The sequence below is a fragment of the Neophocaena asiaeorientalis genome, unplaced genomic scaffold, assembly GCF_003031525.2.
Source record: "Neophocaena asiaeorientalis asiaeorientalis breed wild unplaced genomic scaffold, Neophocaena_asiaeorientalis_V1.1 scaffold129, whole genome shotgun sequence".
Classification (NCBI taxonomy): Eukaryota; Metazoa; Chordata; class Mammalia; order Artiodactyla; family Phocoenidae; genus Neophocaena; species Neophocaena asiaeorientalis.
The window spans coordinates 9402129-9419137 of NW_020172446.1; the positions used below are offsets into that span (position 1 = coordinate 9402129).

The 17009-nt window shown below is 41.6% G+C and overlaps 1 protein-coding gene across 2 annotated transcripts; it reads left to right on the forward strand.

The window, feature by feature from the left end:
- On the forward strand, positions 1-12014 carry DERL2 (derlin 2). Of its 2 annotated transcripts, none has more exons than XM_024735656.1 (7): positions 1-370; positions 1239-1304; positions 3679-3752; positions 5111-5204; positions 6140-6335; positions 6602-6692; positions 11509-12014. In XM_024735656.1, the coding sequence occupies exons 1-7, from the start codon at positions 278-280 to the stop codon at positions 11612-11614; spliced, it is 720 nt and encodes a 239-aa protein (XP_024591424.1). In that variant the 5' UTR covers positions 1-277; the 3' UTR covers positions 11615-12014. The 2 variants fall into 2 exon arrangements, with proteins under 2 accessions (XP_024591424.1, XP_024591433.1); XM_024735665.1 differs by having other exon boundaries at positions 266-370; positions 1242-1304.
- The last annotated feature ends 4995 nt before the right edge of the window (positions 12015-17009 follow it).

The following is a 17009-nucleotide window of genomic DNA, read 5'->3' on the forward strand; positions in this document are numbered from 1 at the left end:
CTGTGGCCTGCGGGGATTGGCGGAAGGAAGCGGTACTCACCCTCTTTCCCGTGACGTAGCTGGGTGGAGAAGCGAGGCTGGGCCGCCGCGGAGACGCAACTCGTGATTGGCGAGTGTGCTTTCATTCGGGCTCTAGCGATTGGTGGCTGACCAACTGAGCAGCGCTGATTGGGCAGCAGGGTAAAGGGGAGGGCCCCGCCCTGATCCCGCCCCGCCGCTGGGACAGACGGGCGGAAATGGAATTGGGGGGGGTGTGGGGCCGGCGGCGGCGGGGAAGATGGCGTACCAGAGCCTCCGGTTGGAGTACCTGCAGATCCCACCGGTCAGCCGCGCCTACACCACCGCCTGCGTCCTCACCACCGCTGCTGTGGTGAGCAGCTACAGCGCCAGCTTCTCATTATCCGTGCTGGATATAACCGGGTCCTCAGGAAACTGGGGTTTGGGCCTCCGGGAAGCTCAGAGGGGTTGGTCTCAAGGGTGGGTGGAGGCGTACAGGGTTCACTTTGGGGTTCGGAGTGGCCTCGTGAGTGCTTACCCGGTGACCCTAGAAGGGAGTGCTGCTCCAAGAGGGCTGGGGGATCAGGACTGAGGGTCAGTTTTTGAGAAATAAAGGCAGGATCTGTACCAAGTCAGGGCTTGGGTGGGAGCCGCCCACCCAGGAAACGTGTCTGAGAACTCCTGCGGTGGCCAGATGATAATGTGGTGACTAGTGGAAGAAGGGTCCGCTTACTGGAGAAACGTAGATATTGAGGATAGAAAGCTGGAAGTTGTCGAGCGGAAAAGTCTTGAAATACAGAGAGTCTGTAATAGAGGTTGGCTGGAAGCACCCAGCCTTCACGGTGGCAGGGTATTGAGTCTTGGTTCTTTTGAGTGAATTCTGTTGCTTCACACAGTTGTTTCAGGTGGTGCCCATGTGTTGGACAGATTCGTAGCAGCTGCTCTTACTTGCCCTGTATCTAAGATATCACCACCTGCCTTCCATACCTTCACGTTACCCTTAACTATTGAAACATCAAGCAGACTTTTACTTTGTGTTAGGTATTGGGGAATACAAAGAATTGTATCAATTCTACACAATTCTTTACCATCCTTTTCCTCCAGCCTAAGAAGAAAGCCTTAAATGATTCAGTCTAAGTGACTGAGAGTGGGAAATTGCTGGCCCTATTAATCTTTTGTTGTAAATGATGATATTTTGTTTCTTGATTGACTTGCTTGAAGAAATTCTTTTTCTATTTCAGCAGTTGGAATTGATCACACCTTTTCAGTTGTACTTCAATCCCGAATTAATCTTTAAACACTTTCAAGTAAGTGGTCCATCACAACCGCCATTAATGCCTCAGTTTTTAAACTTGGTTTTCTTACATTTTAGTAGCTAATCCTGTCATGTACTGTCTCAAAGAATTCAGTGGGAATACTTGATTATAAGGCGTATGGAGTTGGGGGGGGCAGGGTACAAAGCAGTGATGCTTGCAGCCTGGAACTTTTAAGAGATTCTCAAGCTCCTCATCATGTACCAAATCAGAATCACCAAGTGTAGGAATTAAGAATCTGTATTTTATTTTTAAAGTTCCCTGCACGGTTTTGATTTGATGTGTCCAGTTCCTGTATTTAGGAATCACTGGTTCAAAGTTAATGTTACAGATTGAGAGGAGACTGATCAGCTGGCTGTCCAGGGAGAGTCTCACAGGATGCCCTTTATTTTGTGCACTCACCACCATGTACCACACCTACCACCTTGGTGTTACTGTTATGGTCCTGTTCAGAAACTCAGTTCAGTTAGTGTTCTGATCCATCTTCCAGGGATCACATCATCCTAACAGAACTCCAGAAGACTGACATCGAAGACAACATGGCAGTGTATTAGATTACAGTGAGAGCTGGTCCTTTCCAGTAATTTGAGTGCTAAAAGAGAGATGTGTTTTCCTGTTCTAGAATGATCATATAGGCTATAGTTGGAGTAAGAGAGAGACCCCAAAACCAGTAATTCTGTCTCTACACCTGCTGTTGCCTCTGTCCCAGATGTGTTTCATTCACTGTATACCCACTGAACTCCAGCTTGTCTTTCCAGATGCAGCTTTTGTGTAGCCTTCTCAGATTCATCCTCCCTTGTGTCCTTAGAGTATCTGTAAATACTTTTTTTATATCTCTCATCTCATACTTGCACTTATTTACATGCTTGTCTCCTCACTAGGTTGAGGACTCTAAAATCCTGGATGTAGTTAGTATGTAGTAAACAATCCTGAGTTGTTTCAACTTTAATAGTTACAAATTCTTGGGGCTTCCCTGGTGGCGCAGTGGTTGAGAGTCCGCCTGCCGATGCAGGGGACACGGGTTCATGCACCGGTCCGGGAAGATCCCACATGCCGCGGAGCGGCTGGGCCCGTGAGCCATGGCCACTGAGCCTGCACGTCCGGAGCCTGTGCTCCACAATGGGAGAGGCCACAACAGTGAGAGGCCCGCGTACCAAAAAAAAAAAAAGTTACCAATTCTTAAGAATTAAATGATGCATAAAGCAGACCTGTGGGCCCTTATAACTGCATTCTTCCTCCTCTACTCACTTGGCCTTCGCTGGGAGCTATAGCTCCATCCAAACAAATGAGATTTGATTTTGCCTGGGGTTAAACTCTTGTTTTTTTGTTTTTGGGGGGGATTTTTTGGCCACCCATGTGGCATGCGGGATCTTAGTTCCCCAACTAGGGAATCAAACCCGCATCCTCTACAGTAGAAGCATGGAGTCTTAACCACTGGACCACCAAGGAAGCCCCTGAGGTTAAACGCTTGACACCAGTATCTGCAGTTGGAATTAGGATTTCTACGTTTGAGTTCAGTCTCCCTATACAAGCTGTGTGTCCTTGGGCAGGCCATTTTAAAATCATCCAGGTCTCTTACTTTCCTCCTATGTGAAATGGGGATGGTAGTGCCAACCTGCTCATCTCACAGGATAATTAAGATCACATGAGAGAACAGAATATTTTAAAACACTTTAAATGTTAAGTGTTCTGTCATTGTGAGTAGTTGTTTTTATTGCAGGTGTGGATGGTTTGGGTGGGTAAGAGTATATCAGGGTTTGAAAATGAGTGTCTGTGTATCTACCAATTAGATACACAGATACACATTAGATACAATTAGACTCTAATTGTTAAAGTATTAGGTCTTTACTTACAGGGAGTTGGCTCTTTGTTCAGACTAGAACTTGAGTATTTGCTCTAGAATTACTCTTCACTCTGGATGTTTCTGACAACTGATATGGAAACATTTCTTAGCAATTGATATTAGATCCAGCAATTTTCCTTTCATATCTTGAGACTATTCATTAGATTCATGTGATACTACATATATGAAAGCACTATTCTGCAAATTAACCTAGTCTTTCCATCAAACTTTTCCCATAATTTGCCTGACCATATAGTATGGGTTTAAAAAAAAAAAAGAATCACAATTTAAAGTTTTCTGTCCTACTATCCTTAGAAATTTCCTGGGGCAAGTGACATCTTTCACTGAAGCAGCACAAAAATTCAGTGTCAGATCGTGTCCCTCCCTTTTGAGTTCAGACATAGTATCACCTATTCATGGCCTTCCAACCCTTGTAGTCATAGGATATCTCCTTCGTCTTAATATAAAAATGTTTTCGTATATTTTACTTAATCTATCTTTCTCTTGATTTTTTTCTTTTAACAGATATGGAGGCTAATCACCAATTTCTTATTTTTTGGGCCAGTTGGATTCAATTTTTTATTTAACATGATTTTTCTGTATCCTTTACTAAGTGGGGTTAGCATAAAAACTTTAGGTTTACTTAGGAAATACAATATTGTTTGAAACTATTAATCCTGTTATTTTTGTTACCATCTTAGCTGTAACTTCTGGCTACCGGTTCAGTGCAGTGATACACAGAATAGTTGGTCAGTTAGTAATGTTTTGAGGGTGTTTATAGGTCACTGTTTATTCGAATGGGAGGTATTTAACCGTAAAATGTTTACGTTTTTGCCCATAAGCCACTTACAGATCTGATCAAAGGAGAGCAGAAGTGATTTAATTGAGGCGTACTTACAAAATAACACTGACGGGCCCCAAGTGATAAAACACAACCTGGGAGTGGGTTCACGGGAGATGGAGAACTTGAGATCTCCTTGGATCTTGGTTGCTGGTTCCACTGGTTGGAAAGACAGTGCCGTGTCTCCTGGGCTCGCCATGTTCCAGTTTGTTGAAAGAGAGGAAGAGTTGTGCTCTGATCAGATGGTAGTTGGGGCCATTGAGCAGGGCATTTCTCCTGCACCCCGACCCTCTGGATTAAGAGGGGAGTTACAGCTCAGCTCATCTGCAGTAGACAAAGGGCCTTTTAGGGGTGACAGGATTCCTGCCCTAGGATGGATCCCTGTGTCTTCTGTATGGTGTATCATTCTGGTAAGTTTCTAATAATTAAATTTTTTCATTGTAATGCCTCCTTATTGACTGAGGTATAGCAATGCTTAACTCCCTGGCCTGAAAAAGCAGATTTTTCCGTGAAGCTTCTTGATGGGGATTTCCTCCAAATTAGGTTGTGAAAAAGCAAGGATGGTGTAGATTATGGTGTGGCTGAACATGGGAAAGACAGTACGAATTTGAAAAGGTGTAGTAGGTGACGGGAAGCATGTTTATGTGGTGTCTGGCTTAGTTCCCCAATCAGGAACAGTTTTTGTAAAACATGGAGCCGGTCTTCTCTTCACCTTGCCTAAAATGCCTGGTAAAAGAGAGGCAACCGTACTACCACTCATAAGTATTCTTATAGGAACAAAGGCTGACTTCTTACACATAAAGTGGAGTCCAAGTGTACTTAAGTGGTACATTAAATTTTACTTTCTTGGGCTTCCCTGGTGGCGCAGTGGTTGAGAGTCCGCCTGCCGATGCAGGGGACGCGGGTTCGTGCCCCGGTCCGGGAAGATCCCACATGCCACGGAGCGGCTGGGCCCGTGAGCCATGGCCGCTGAGCCTGCGCGTCCGGAGCCTGTGCTCCGCAACGGGAGAGGCCGCAACAGTGAGAGGCCCGCGTACCGCAAAAAAAATTAAAAAAAAAAAAAATTTACTTTCTTCATATTTGTGTGCTTAACATTTTCTTAACTTGGAACTTAAGATATCGTTACTGTCGAATGCTAGAAGAAGGCTCTTTCCGAGGTCGGACAGCAGACTTTGTATTTATGTTCCTTTTTGGTGGATTCTTAATGACTGTATCCTTCGACAAATAGAACAAATACAGGAAAATATTAAAGAACTCCCTCTCTCTTCCTAAAGCTTTTCATCTGTCTCCCAAAATTCACTAGATACTCGGAATGAACAGATAAAAGTAGACCCCCCAGATATTAGCTTCAGGCTCCTATTTATTTTACAGCGTACTTTATGTGGCAGCTTTTCTAAGCCTAGAGGTTGGACAGGATGCTTTTCTACTGTGAGCAAGTCAGAGGAACTGTTAACCCAGGTGGGTTACTATTAAGTATCTTAGATGTATTCTTGTTGATGGGTGTACTTTACTTTTAAGCTAAGTTGGTAAGACGTTTATTTGGTCAACATCAAAACTTTTTTTAAAATTTTTATTGGAGTGTATTTGCTTTACAATGTTGTTAGTTTCTGCTGTACAGCAAAGTGAATCAGCTATACGTATACATATAGCCCCTCTTTTTTGGATTTCCTTCCCATTTTTTAGGTCACCACAGAGCATTGAGTAGAGTGCCCTTTGCTATACAATAGTTTCTTATTAGTTAAATAAATTACTTTTTTGAAAAAAGAATTGTCAACTGAGTACCGGACTTGAATGTAGCCCTGTCTGACAAGATGGTTTTGCTCCAGCTGGCTTGATTCATGTTTGTAAAGGTCCTCATGGTGATCACTGACCAAGGAATTAACACATACTCCAAAGAGGCAAGAACTTCATGAAAGCAGAATATTAATTTGAATTAGCAACACTTCAGATGATGTCACCTAAGCAGGTTTTTGCCTGATGGCTCTGGGTAATTATTTTCAGACTTCTTTTTTTTTTTTTCCTAAAGATGTAACTACTGCTCGCCTTTCCTAATTCAAATGTGTGTTAGAACACAATCCTTAGTTCCCTTGCCCAGTCTTCCCTATTATACTTAATGTTGCTGTTTTCCTTAATGCCAACCGCTAGCTTTTTGGTTTGTTTGTGAGCTTAGTTTTCTTGGGCCAGGCCTTTACAATAATGCTTGTCTACGTGTGGAGCCGAAGGAACCCGTATGTCCGCATGAACTTCTTCGGCCTTCTCAATTTCCAGGCCCCCTTTCTACCCTGGGTGCTCATGGGCTTTTCCTTGTTGTTGGGGAACTCAATCATTGTGGACCTCTTGGGTAAGATTCTTAGCACTACTTTTTCTGTTATTTTACTTGCAAACTTATTTTGTCACCATTTTTCATGTTAATCCTGCCTGGCCTTCATATACAGCTCTTATAGGATTATCTGATAGTTATATGCTCAAAGACTACAATATTAGTTTTCAAGATGTTAATAAGTATATTGACATTTCTTCCTAAAGAGAAGAAATTTTTGTTGGTAGAGCCTCCTGCCATCAAATTTCTAATCCTCTCCCTCATCCTTTATTTCTGGTTGACTCTAGGTATTGCAGTTGGACACATATATTTTTTCTTGGAAGATGTATTTCCCAATCAACCTGGTGGAATAAGAATTTTGAAAACACCATCTATTCTGTGAGTATTTAACACCAAGTTACACGTTCCTTGCAGATAAACCGGGCCTCCCAGCACGCATCGTTCAGGCCAGTAAATATTTGGAGATTGAGCAATCTGGCTGCCGTTGAGGAGCAGTTGGATTGGGTAGGAACAGACCATGCCAGAGTTGTGGCAGGAGGCTCAAGGTGTCCTGAGGGTGATGTGGTAATTGCTGTCCCAGCTGACCACCAGCACTTCCTGTCCCAGGGAGGAGCCTGTTGGTTTCATGAAGGATGCTGTCTGAGTTTCGAGAGGTGAAGTAGCGAAATGGGCAAAACTGACTAGAGGGAGGTTTCTAAAGGTGGAATGTCTGGTCTTCCAAACAGGTGATAGAGATAAGCAGTGAAGTAGAGTGGAAATAGCTTTGGGCTGGAAACCAGGTACAGGCTGTTTGTTCTGCCAACCAGCCATGTGATTTTAAGCAAGTCCCTTCTGCTTTTTCACATCTCAGTTTCCTGAGGGTAGAGCTTTGATTTATAGGACCTCCTTCTATGCCAGAATTTTGTGTCCTTGGGACGTACTTCATTAAAAAGGGTTCACTTGAGGAATAAAATGTGAGTTTTTATTATTAAATGTTGATTGTAGAATAAGCAAAATCAAGAAAGTAAAATCCTGCATAATCCCACCATTTAGATATAACAGTGGCTACCACTGTTAACTTTTTTTTTGTGGCCTCTCCCGTTGCGGAGCACAGGCTCCGGACGCGCAGGCTCACGGGCCCAGCCGCTCCGCGGCATAGTGGGATTTTTCCGGACCTGGGCACGAACCCGTGTCCCCTGCATCGGCAGGAGGATTCTCAACCACTGCGCCACCAGGGAAGCCCCACTGTTAACTTTTTAATATGTATTCATGAGCCTTTTACTGTCTGTGTACTCTTTAAAAAATGCTATTTCATAAGCTTCTTTCTAATGTAATATATCATAATCATTTTTCCATCATAAATGTCCGACAGAACTGTAACAGCTGCATGATACCCCCGATACGAATGGAGCACGATTTACGAGTCTCTTAGGGATGGACACTGACATCCTTCTTGCTCTTCCTTCCATGATTGGAGTGGTGAACATTCCTGTAGCTACACATCCATATAGCATGTGTAGCAGCACATCCTTTGCACACATCCATGATTATTTTCAAAGGATAAATTCCTACAAGTAGAATAGCTGTTCAGTTTATTGCCAAACGGCCATGCAGAATGGATATTCAGGTTTACATTTCCACCAGCAACCTGTAAGTGTCCATTTCCCCACATCTTCATCAAATGTGGGAGAGCCCCATGACCCCCTTTAATGTGCACTTTCTGTAAACAAGGACAGTCTTTTACATAGTCAAAATCTGGAAATAAACATTAATTCTCAGACCCAATTCCACTTTTGGCAGTTGTCCTCAGAATATTCTTTATAGCAGAAGAATGCAGTTCAGATTCAGGTGTTTCACTTCGTTACCATGTCTCTTTAGTCTCCTTCAGTGTGGAGCAGTTCCTCAGCCTTACCTTGTCTTTCGTGACATTGATGTTTTTGAAGATTATAACCCCATTTTGTAGAATGTCTCTCAATTTGGGTTTGTCTGATGTTCCCTCACATTTAGGTTCAGGTTTTGCATCTGTGGCAGGAATATCAGAGAAGTGATACTGCGTTCTTCTGATTGCAGCCTATTGGCACAGGATTTCAATTGGTTGAATTTGCCAAAGTGGTGGTAATCACTTTGATTACTTGGTTAAGGTATCTGCAGGACTTCTCCACTACCAAAGTTACTTTTTTTCCCCTTTGTAATTAAGTGTTTTGTGGGGAGGTACTTTGAGACTACGTAAACATCCTTTTTCTTATCAAATTTCAATTCATTTATATCTACAAGAATCCATGGTTTCATGTTTTATTCATGGATTATAATCCCTTATTATTGTTGTTTATTTTGATGCTTATATTGTCCCAGATTTGGCCAAGGGGAACCTCCTTAAACTGGCTTTGAAGTACTTTTCAACGTGCTCCCATCTTTTTTTTTTTAAAAAAAACAATTTATTACTTTCTGGCCTAGCAAGATATCCCAGGCTCATCTTGTGCTCTTCTTGACCCAGTTGTAGAATCAGCTATTTCTTTAAGAAGCCCTAGTTCCTTTTTAGTAGAGAATGGTATTTAGAAGCCAAGGTCTGGGCGGCAGATGTGCTTATTGCTTTTGGAGTATTACTACTCCCAAGTCCTCTCAGTGAACAGAGCAAGGCAATTATATACATATGCATATGAGTGTATATACATGTATGTTTTCAGATCTGTGTGTTTTTTAAACATGGGTTTATGCGGATACTCGCAGTTCTGGTACAACTCCACGTGATTCGTTCATTTTTTTTTCCTTTCTATATTTTTCCTCCAATATTTTATTATGAAAATTTCCAAACTTACAGAAAAGTGGAAAAAATTATACAGTCACATTTACCTACCACATAGATTCTACAATTAACAGTTTACTATTCTTGCTTTTTGTACATCTATCTGTCCCTCCATCCATCTTTCCATTCCAGTATACTTAATTCTCTAAATATTTTAGAATGTATATCACTAACTAGAATTCTTTTTTTAAATTAATTAATTAATTTATTTATTTAGTTGCACCAGGTCTTAGTTGCAGCAGGCGGGCTCCTTAGTTGTGGCATGTGAACTCTTAGTTGCAGCGTGCATGTGGGATCTAGTTCCCTGACCAAGGATCAAACCCGGGCTGCTTGCATTGGGAGTGTGGAGTCTTAACCACTGTGCCACCAGGGAAGTCCCTAACTAGAGTTCTTTGTTTATATGCAACAAAATACACAAATCGCAAGGGTTTCGACTAATGGGTTTTCATAAACGCACATACCTATGTAACCCAAACTCCTATCAAGAGAAAATTACCATTACCCAGAAAGTTCTCTCAAGCCCCTTTCCTGTCAACCCTGCCCCCTTCCCCCAAGAAACAATCACTATGCTGATTTTGTCGCTCCACAGATTAGTTTTGCATGTTCTACAGCTTCATGAGTGGAATCATATAGTATGTATATACTCCTTTGTATAAGGGCTCTTTCATTCAACATAATGTTTTTGAAACTCACATTGTTTTTCTTGTAACAGTAATTTGTTCCCTTTTTTGCTGAGTAGTTGTCTATTTTATGACAATCCACCCCTTTCCATATTTCCCCATTCTCACTGACAGTGAGAAACCCGATTCCTGTTATCATTAATGTTTTTACTTATTTAATTAATACCCCCATATGTAGCCAGTCTCTCATCACTGTGTCCCCCTGTTCCATATGGATGCCTTGCTCACCCTGCTCTACCTCACACTCCCTATGTCAGGCTGCCCTCTTATGGGGGTGCCCTCCTTACCCTACTCAGGCTCTTGACACCCTGCAGCAGGCCAGCTCCATGTGTGCATGCGTCAGTTGGGCTCTTGATTCCCTATGCAAGGCTGCTCCCCTAACCCCCACCCTGCTCTGGGCCACCATGGCTCCACCCCTCCCCACCCCCATCCCCCCCGCATGGACACCTGCTTTGTTCTGCCCTACCTAATGTTTGGGAAGTAGATGGGGGGGGGGCCCTCAGTTTTTAACATGCTTTCCTTTAATTCTTGTGAGAGCAAACATTTTCATGTTTTTTAACCATTTGGATTTCCTTTTTGAATTGCTTGTTCAGCTCTTTATTTTTCTTTTAGTGCCTGTTTATTGTTAATTTGTAAGAATTAAAGGAGCTCGTATTGAAATATAGACGCTTTTTCTGACCCCAGTATAAAACAGGAGTTTTCAGATAATCTAATTTCATCAGCTGTGGGCAAGTACAATAAAAAACATGAATGCAAATAGAGGATGCTTCTTTAATGGTTAATTCTTTAAGGAAATTTTGAATGACCATATAGTAGTATTTTAAAAGTCTTTTGGACGTTTGCTATCCCTTCTTATGCTCCGTGTGATTTTTCTTGGAATAACTTGTTAGTTTTTTTTTAAAGTTTAATTACAATAAAGTATACATAAAATTTGTCATCTTATACATTTTGAGTGTACTGTTCAGTCGCATTAAGTACATTCACGTTGTGCTTCTATCAACACCTTCCATCCATAGAACTCTTCATATTACAAAAGTGAAACTCTGTATCCACTAAACATTAACTCCCCATTCCTTCTTTCCCCCGAGTCCTTGACAACCACCATTCTACTTTCTATCTCCATGAATTTGACAACTCTAGGTATCTCATATAATTGGAAACGTACAGTACTTGTCCTTTTCTGACTGGCTGATTTCACTTAGCACAGTGTCTTCAAGGTTCATCCATGTTGTAGCATGTGTCAGAATTTCCTTTCTTTTTAAGACTGAATAATATTCCATTGTATGTATATACCATTTTGTTTGTCTATTCATCTATCAGTGGATATTGGGTGATACCTTGGTTGTGGGGAGACATTCATGATCGATTTAGGGAAAGGTTACAAAACAGAAGTAGTGTCTAACTTTTGTAAAATTACATATATAAAAGTTCTGGAGGAATATTGAAAGTGTCAATACCTCTGGTGACTTAGGATGTTTTGCTCGTATATATTTCCTGTTTTCGCTACAATTACACGTATTGCTTTTGTAGTAAAAATTAGTAAAGGAGGTAAAAGTTAATGTAAATGTGAAATAATTATGAATCCCTTCAAAATATGGTAACTGTTTCACTGGTAGGCAGACGTACTGCTTGTCCATTGGTGGAAACCTCATGGGATCTTTTTGATCTTGGAGTAGTATTGAGGACGTAAGATGACTCTGGGACTAAATTATATCTGTTGGCTGTCTTTTAGGAAGGCTATTTTTGATACACCAGATGAAGATCCAAATTACAATCCACTACCTGAAGAGCGGCCAGGAGGCTTTGCCTGGGGTGAGGGCCAGCGACTCGGTGGCTAAAGTGGCAGTGCCAATAACAAGACCCGGCTGGGAAGGACTCAGTGACATACCCATTGGGATTCTTTTATCCTTTGTGTTGCAAAAGTATGGACACTTTTGACAGCTTGACAAGATTTTGACTCCAGAAGCACTTTATGAAATGACACACTGATTAATCCAGAAGACATTTCCAGCAGTTTGCCAGTGGTTCCTCACTACACTGGTACTGAAAGTGTAATCTCTTGGAGCCAAACAACTGGAGAAAGAAATACCCTGCTGCCTCTAAGGAGCAAGTACCTGAGTACTTGAGTTCTGTGGTGATGGGCAGAGTTCTTCCTCTTCCTCCTCCTCTTTGATAGACGAGGCCATGGTGTAAGTGGAAGTTTCAGAGAGGACAAAATAAAACTGAATTCCATCTCGCTCTCTCTCTCTCACTGAATTAAAGCTTTTGTGTGTGATCTTTTAAATTATCACCATGTCTTCTAGCTCTCCTGCATAGGTCTGCACTCAGAGCAGTTTACGTGCCCGCTCTTCCTGTGTCTTCATGGCTTTCGACTGGATTTCATTTCAAGATTGGAAATACGTGGCTGAGACACCATGGCTGTGTACACAACTCACTAACCCAGAATGCCAGCTCCAGTGGGAAGATTTGTTTCTGTTGTCCAGATAGTTTGTTCTCCGTTTGGGTTTTACAAAACTTCAAGTTGTCAGACAGCGTGGTGGAGAAAAAGGGCAGGGTGGATCAAGTAGCAGCAGGAACTCTGTTGTAGGAGAGTCAGGTAGGCGTGAAGCTAACGTACCGTCTCATTTATTTACTCTGCATTTCTCTGCTCGGAAATATCCAGGGAAAGGCAGGTTATGGCCACATTTTTAGAAAACAACAGAAAGATCTTCTTTACACCTGGGAGACAGGTTAGAATGTTGACTCTAACTTGAGATGAGCGGGTACCAGTTAGGCAGGGATACATTTCTCCTGGGTCTTTGGCTGGCGAACATTTATCATTTGCTTCATGAAAAGCCAAGAAGCTTTCAGAGACAAGTACCTGGTTTACCTTCCCAACCAGGTAGAAACCAGACAGGTCCACAGAAGTTGGCACTTAAAGCCAGTGGTTCAATAAGGACTTACCCGAGATGTTCGCTTCCTGGGGGCTCAGCAGGTTTACTATCGCACTGCCTAAGTAATGCAGAGAACTGGGAGAAATAGAATGAATACCCCCAGGAAAGAGATTAATTCAAATCATTCTAATAAATGGCATGCAGGCCCGGGAACATTTCCCAAATAGTTCCAGCTTGGCTAAGTGGTTGCTTTCTAGAGTGTGAGATGTCCCTCAGAAGGATGAACATGAGGTTTTGATTAAACATAATAAACATCTTAAATGGGAATTTGAAGATCATTTGCGAAGTGAAAAGTATTTTAATATCTTTAAATGGAATATACATAAGTAATGGAATTTAATATAAGTACTTTACATGCTGCTAGTCAGTAACTTTGATTGTCGCAATTTTATGGAACGTGGGTTAATGGGACTGCTTTTTTTCCTAAGTGGCTTTAAAAAAATCTTTAAATGCCAATCTTAGAATGTATAGTCCTTATGGGATTCTTAAATTTTGTCTTGTCTTTGTTAAAGAAAGCTTTTAATTAGAAGGTTGGTTTTGTTTTGTTTTTCATTGTTTTGGAGCTAGAAATAGGTTTCTCTAGTTAAATTTGTTCTCCCTTAGTTAACTTTGAGTTATCCAATTCATGGAATATCTGTGGTGAAATTTTAATCCTAAAATCTATTCACTGAGTGTTCATTTAAGTAAGGAATGTCTAAACATACTGATGACTGGGTAAAACAAGAAACATTTTGAGTTTATAGCCTGAACGCAGTCAGTTGTGGGATTTTGGTCTCTCCGATTTTATGGGATGAGAATTCCTAGTGGCAGGATGCCATGCTGTGCTACTACACTGTGTCCTATGCAGTTGGCATTCCAAGCACTGACCTCTTAATTTGAGTGGCCAGTCCCACTACCACCATCCCTGGCCTGGTGTTGCACATCCGGATACTTTGGCTCACCTGGACGTAAGGAAAAGTCCTCACTTCTTCCCCAGCTTACCTCTCAATCTTGGTTCTTCCAGAACACACTTCTTTTTCTTAATGCAAGTCAACTGAAAAGCGAGATTTGGTACATGGAATCTTGTGACCAATTTACCTGACATACATAGAATTTAAAAGATTCCTGAATTCCACCAGTAATACTGAAAAGCACACCTAAGGCATAGCTTTTTTGCTGTAGAAATACAGTATATGTTCATTAAAAAAAAAAAAATGGACGTGCAAATTGCATCTCCATAGGAGATACACTTCATACATTTTGCTGTTTCTTTCCACTATGGATTTCTCTTTGTTTCTCTCTTCCACTTGTTCTTTCTCTGTGTCACTGTAGTATGTCCTAGTATCTTTCATACCTCTTGTGTAGTCTCTAAGCAGAGAGCACCCAAGTCCTGGATTCTTGGTAATGAAACCCTCACTCTCTGGGGCCTATGAAATTAGGAAATATTGGCGCTATTGGCTTGTTGGGTAAAGGGCTTCCTAGAATTGTCATCTGTCCTTCATAGCCTGCATTTTATGTTGTGGCTGTGTTTTCCTTTGACAGGTAAGTGCCATCTGTGTTGCTAGTCATGATACTGCCATTGTTTTCAGTGTTCTGTAGGCTGTCCCCTAAGCTACTTATATATTTTACAAGTTTGCATTAAATTTGTTGAACTTTGTATAATCAAGTCACTTCTCTGCTCAGAAATGCACAGTAACTTCTTAGTAAGCCACCATATCAAATGCATACTTTGTCTTCCTCTGAACATTACTCCCACTTCTACCTAACAGGGACCTCAACTTAATTCTCTTCAGTTCTTCAAGGCCTTGCCCCATTCCTGGCTCCTCAAGATACCTTGACTCTAGGGCCTATTTCATTGCCTGTGTTCTTTGAATCCCTATGACACTTTGAGTCTGTACAACATACTCTTACACCAAATTATTGTATTGTTCTTAGCGGGTACATGTAAATTAGTCTTGTCTCCTTCATGAGAATGTAAAAGCTCCTTAAGAGCAGGAACCATGTCTTAAATTTTTGTATCCACCACAGTGCCTAGCATAGTGCTTGGCACATGGGTGCTGAATAAATACTTTGTTTATTGATCAGCAAACTATTATCTTGGTATTTTTAATTATAGAGGGATTAATGTATGTGCATGCAAGCTTGTACCTAGTTGCTGAAGCTTATGACTGTCTCAAAGTGGGATGGAGCAAAACAACATGATCAACGGCAGGGGTTTGGTGGTCCGACCAGCCAGCCAACAACAATGACCACCAGCTGGTTTGGTCATGGTAAGAACAGATAGTTAAATCCATGGACTATTGCAGAGCAGTTAAGAATGAGATGTGTCTGACAATTCACCTTTTAGAAGAAGAGCCCAGATATTTCTTGAATAGCTATTAGCTTATGACCATCTGCATATGAAAGCCACTTAACCACAAGAGACTCCTTTTGGAGGGACAGCAGATTTCAGACTAATATGAAGGATTGGGGGGAGGGGGCAATGTGTGTAACACTGCTTAATGCCAATACAGGATTTTATTTTTCAACTCTGTTCCACTTAGCTTTGAAGCTGCAGAATAGTTGGGTCATTAGGCCAGAGATTATGAATGAATTACCTATGCATGTGGTTACTTTTGCCTGCACCATGGTTTTTGTGGGGGTTTTTGGTTTTTGAGCCAGTGTTTTAAACTGACAGATTTCCAATGAAAATCTTCATTTGGGGCTCTTCTTGAAAGAACAAAAAACTGGAAGATCTGGCAGTACCAGGCCTGCATGGCACCTGCTGCCGAGAGATAACTAGTGGCTGTTTCTAGAGACAGGGCACTTGCTCTATCAAGAGATTATTTCACTCATTTGTATTACCTACCTGGTACTCTTGTAATCATTTGGAGCATATGTCCCCTCCAATAGGTTACTCTGGAAAGCACACTGGGAAGAAGGACTGAGGTCTGTCTTTTACATACTCAGAATCCATAATTTGAGAGCTAACAGATTTTGCTATGGTCTGAATGTCTGTGTCCCCCCAAAATTCATGCTGAAATCCCAATGCCTGATGTGATGGTATTTAGGAAGTGACGCCTTTGGGAGGTGCTTAAGTCATGAAGTGGAAGCCTCATGAATGGGATTAATGCCTTATAAAATAGCTCCAGAGAGATTCCTAGCCCCTTCCATCACGTGAGGATGCAGCAAGAAGGCAGCAGCTATGAACCAGGAAGAGGGCCCTCACCAGAAAGTAACCATGCTGGCACCTCCAGAACTGCAAGCAATAACTTTCTGTTGTTGATAAACCACTCAGTCTGTGGTATCATAGCAGCCTGAAAAGACTAAGACAGTTGTTTCCATTTAATTTTGGGTTGACTTTCTAAATTAATACTTAGAAGGAAGTAGAATTTTGTCAGTTATTCTTAAATACGTATCTGCTATTAGTTCAACATGCACATTTTCAGTAAACCCTGGTCTCTATACTACCAGCAACTGGAGAAAAATTACCTCTGACCTGGAGGAAAGGGGAAGGAGGATTTTTAATAGGTTCATAAATAGGGCAAGTCTCATGGAAATGAACTTCAGAAGATGCCTGATGTCCTTCACATGGGTTGAAGCTTATGATGAATTCTCTGGAAATCACTTTTCCTGTATGCAGAGCAAACAGCTGCTTGCTGGTCTTTCTGTGGCGAATTAGCAAATTCTCTAAGAGCTTTGAATTTAGGAGGGGAAGGAGGAACTAATCATATCCTACTTTCCTGCTGGAGTTCTGAATCTTTTCATTGATTGGCGTGTGTATGATGGGGCTGGGAGCCCCGTAAAGAACTTGAGAGTCTGGCACGAATATTTTGGGAAAGGAAGGATAAAAGACAATTTTAGTTCCATCAGACTCCCTCTTTCCCTGCTTGTATTACAGGAGCAGACCATGTCCTTTGGGATAGCAACTTTCTGAGGAGAATTTATGATTGTCATAGACTATATATCTTTCTTTTTCTGTGACACAAGATGATCACCAGTATCCTTCTCAACATTCAGATTTTGTGACATCTGAATGACTCATCTCAGAGGCTCAGTTTCTTCATCTGTAAATTGGGGATGATATCAGTATCTACTATATAACATCAGTTATTTGGAGGATTAAATAACCAATATTTGTGTGCACCTCATTAATTTTACAAAATTAAATACTTTCCTTGAAGAGCGACTATTATTGTGGCAGAGGAAGGGAAACGCGTGTTTACTGGAAGGAAATACTGTTAGCAGGACAAGAAAACCATGGTTGTTATCCAAAGTTAAGGACCCACGGAACCGTACACCCAGTCCTTCACTGTTGTCGCTCCGGACCTTTTTCCGGTTG

Coding starts and splice junctions, on each gene's coding strand:
- DERL2 (XM_024735656.1), top strand. CDS start 278: ATGGCGTACCAGAGCCTCCGGTTGGAGTACCTGCAGATCCCACCGGTC. Junction 1,305..3,678: donor TAATCTTTAAACACTTTCAA/GTAAGTGGTCCA, acceptor TTCTTTTAACAG/ATATGGAGGCTAATCACCAA. Junction 3,753..5,110: donor TTATTTAACATGATTTTTCT/GTATCCTTTACT, acceptor TTGGAACTTAAG/ATATCGTTACTGTCGAATGC.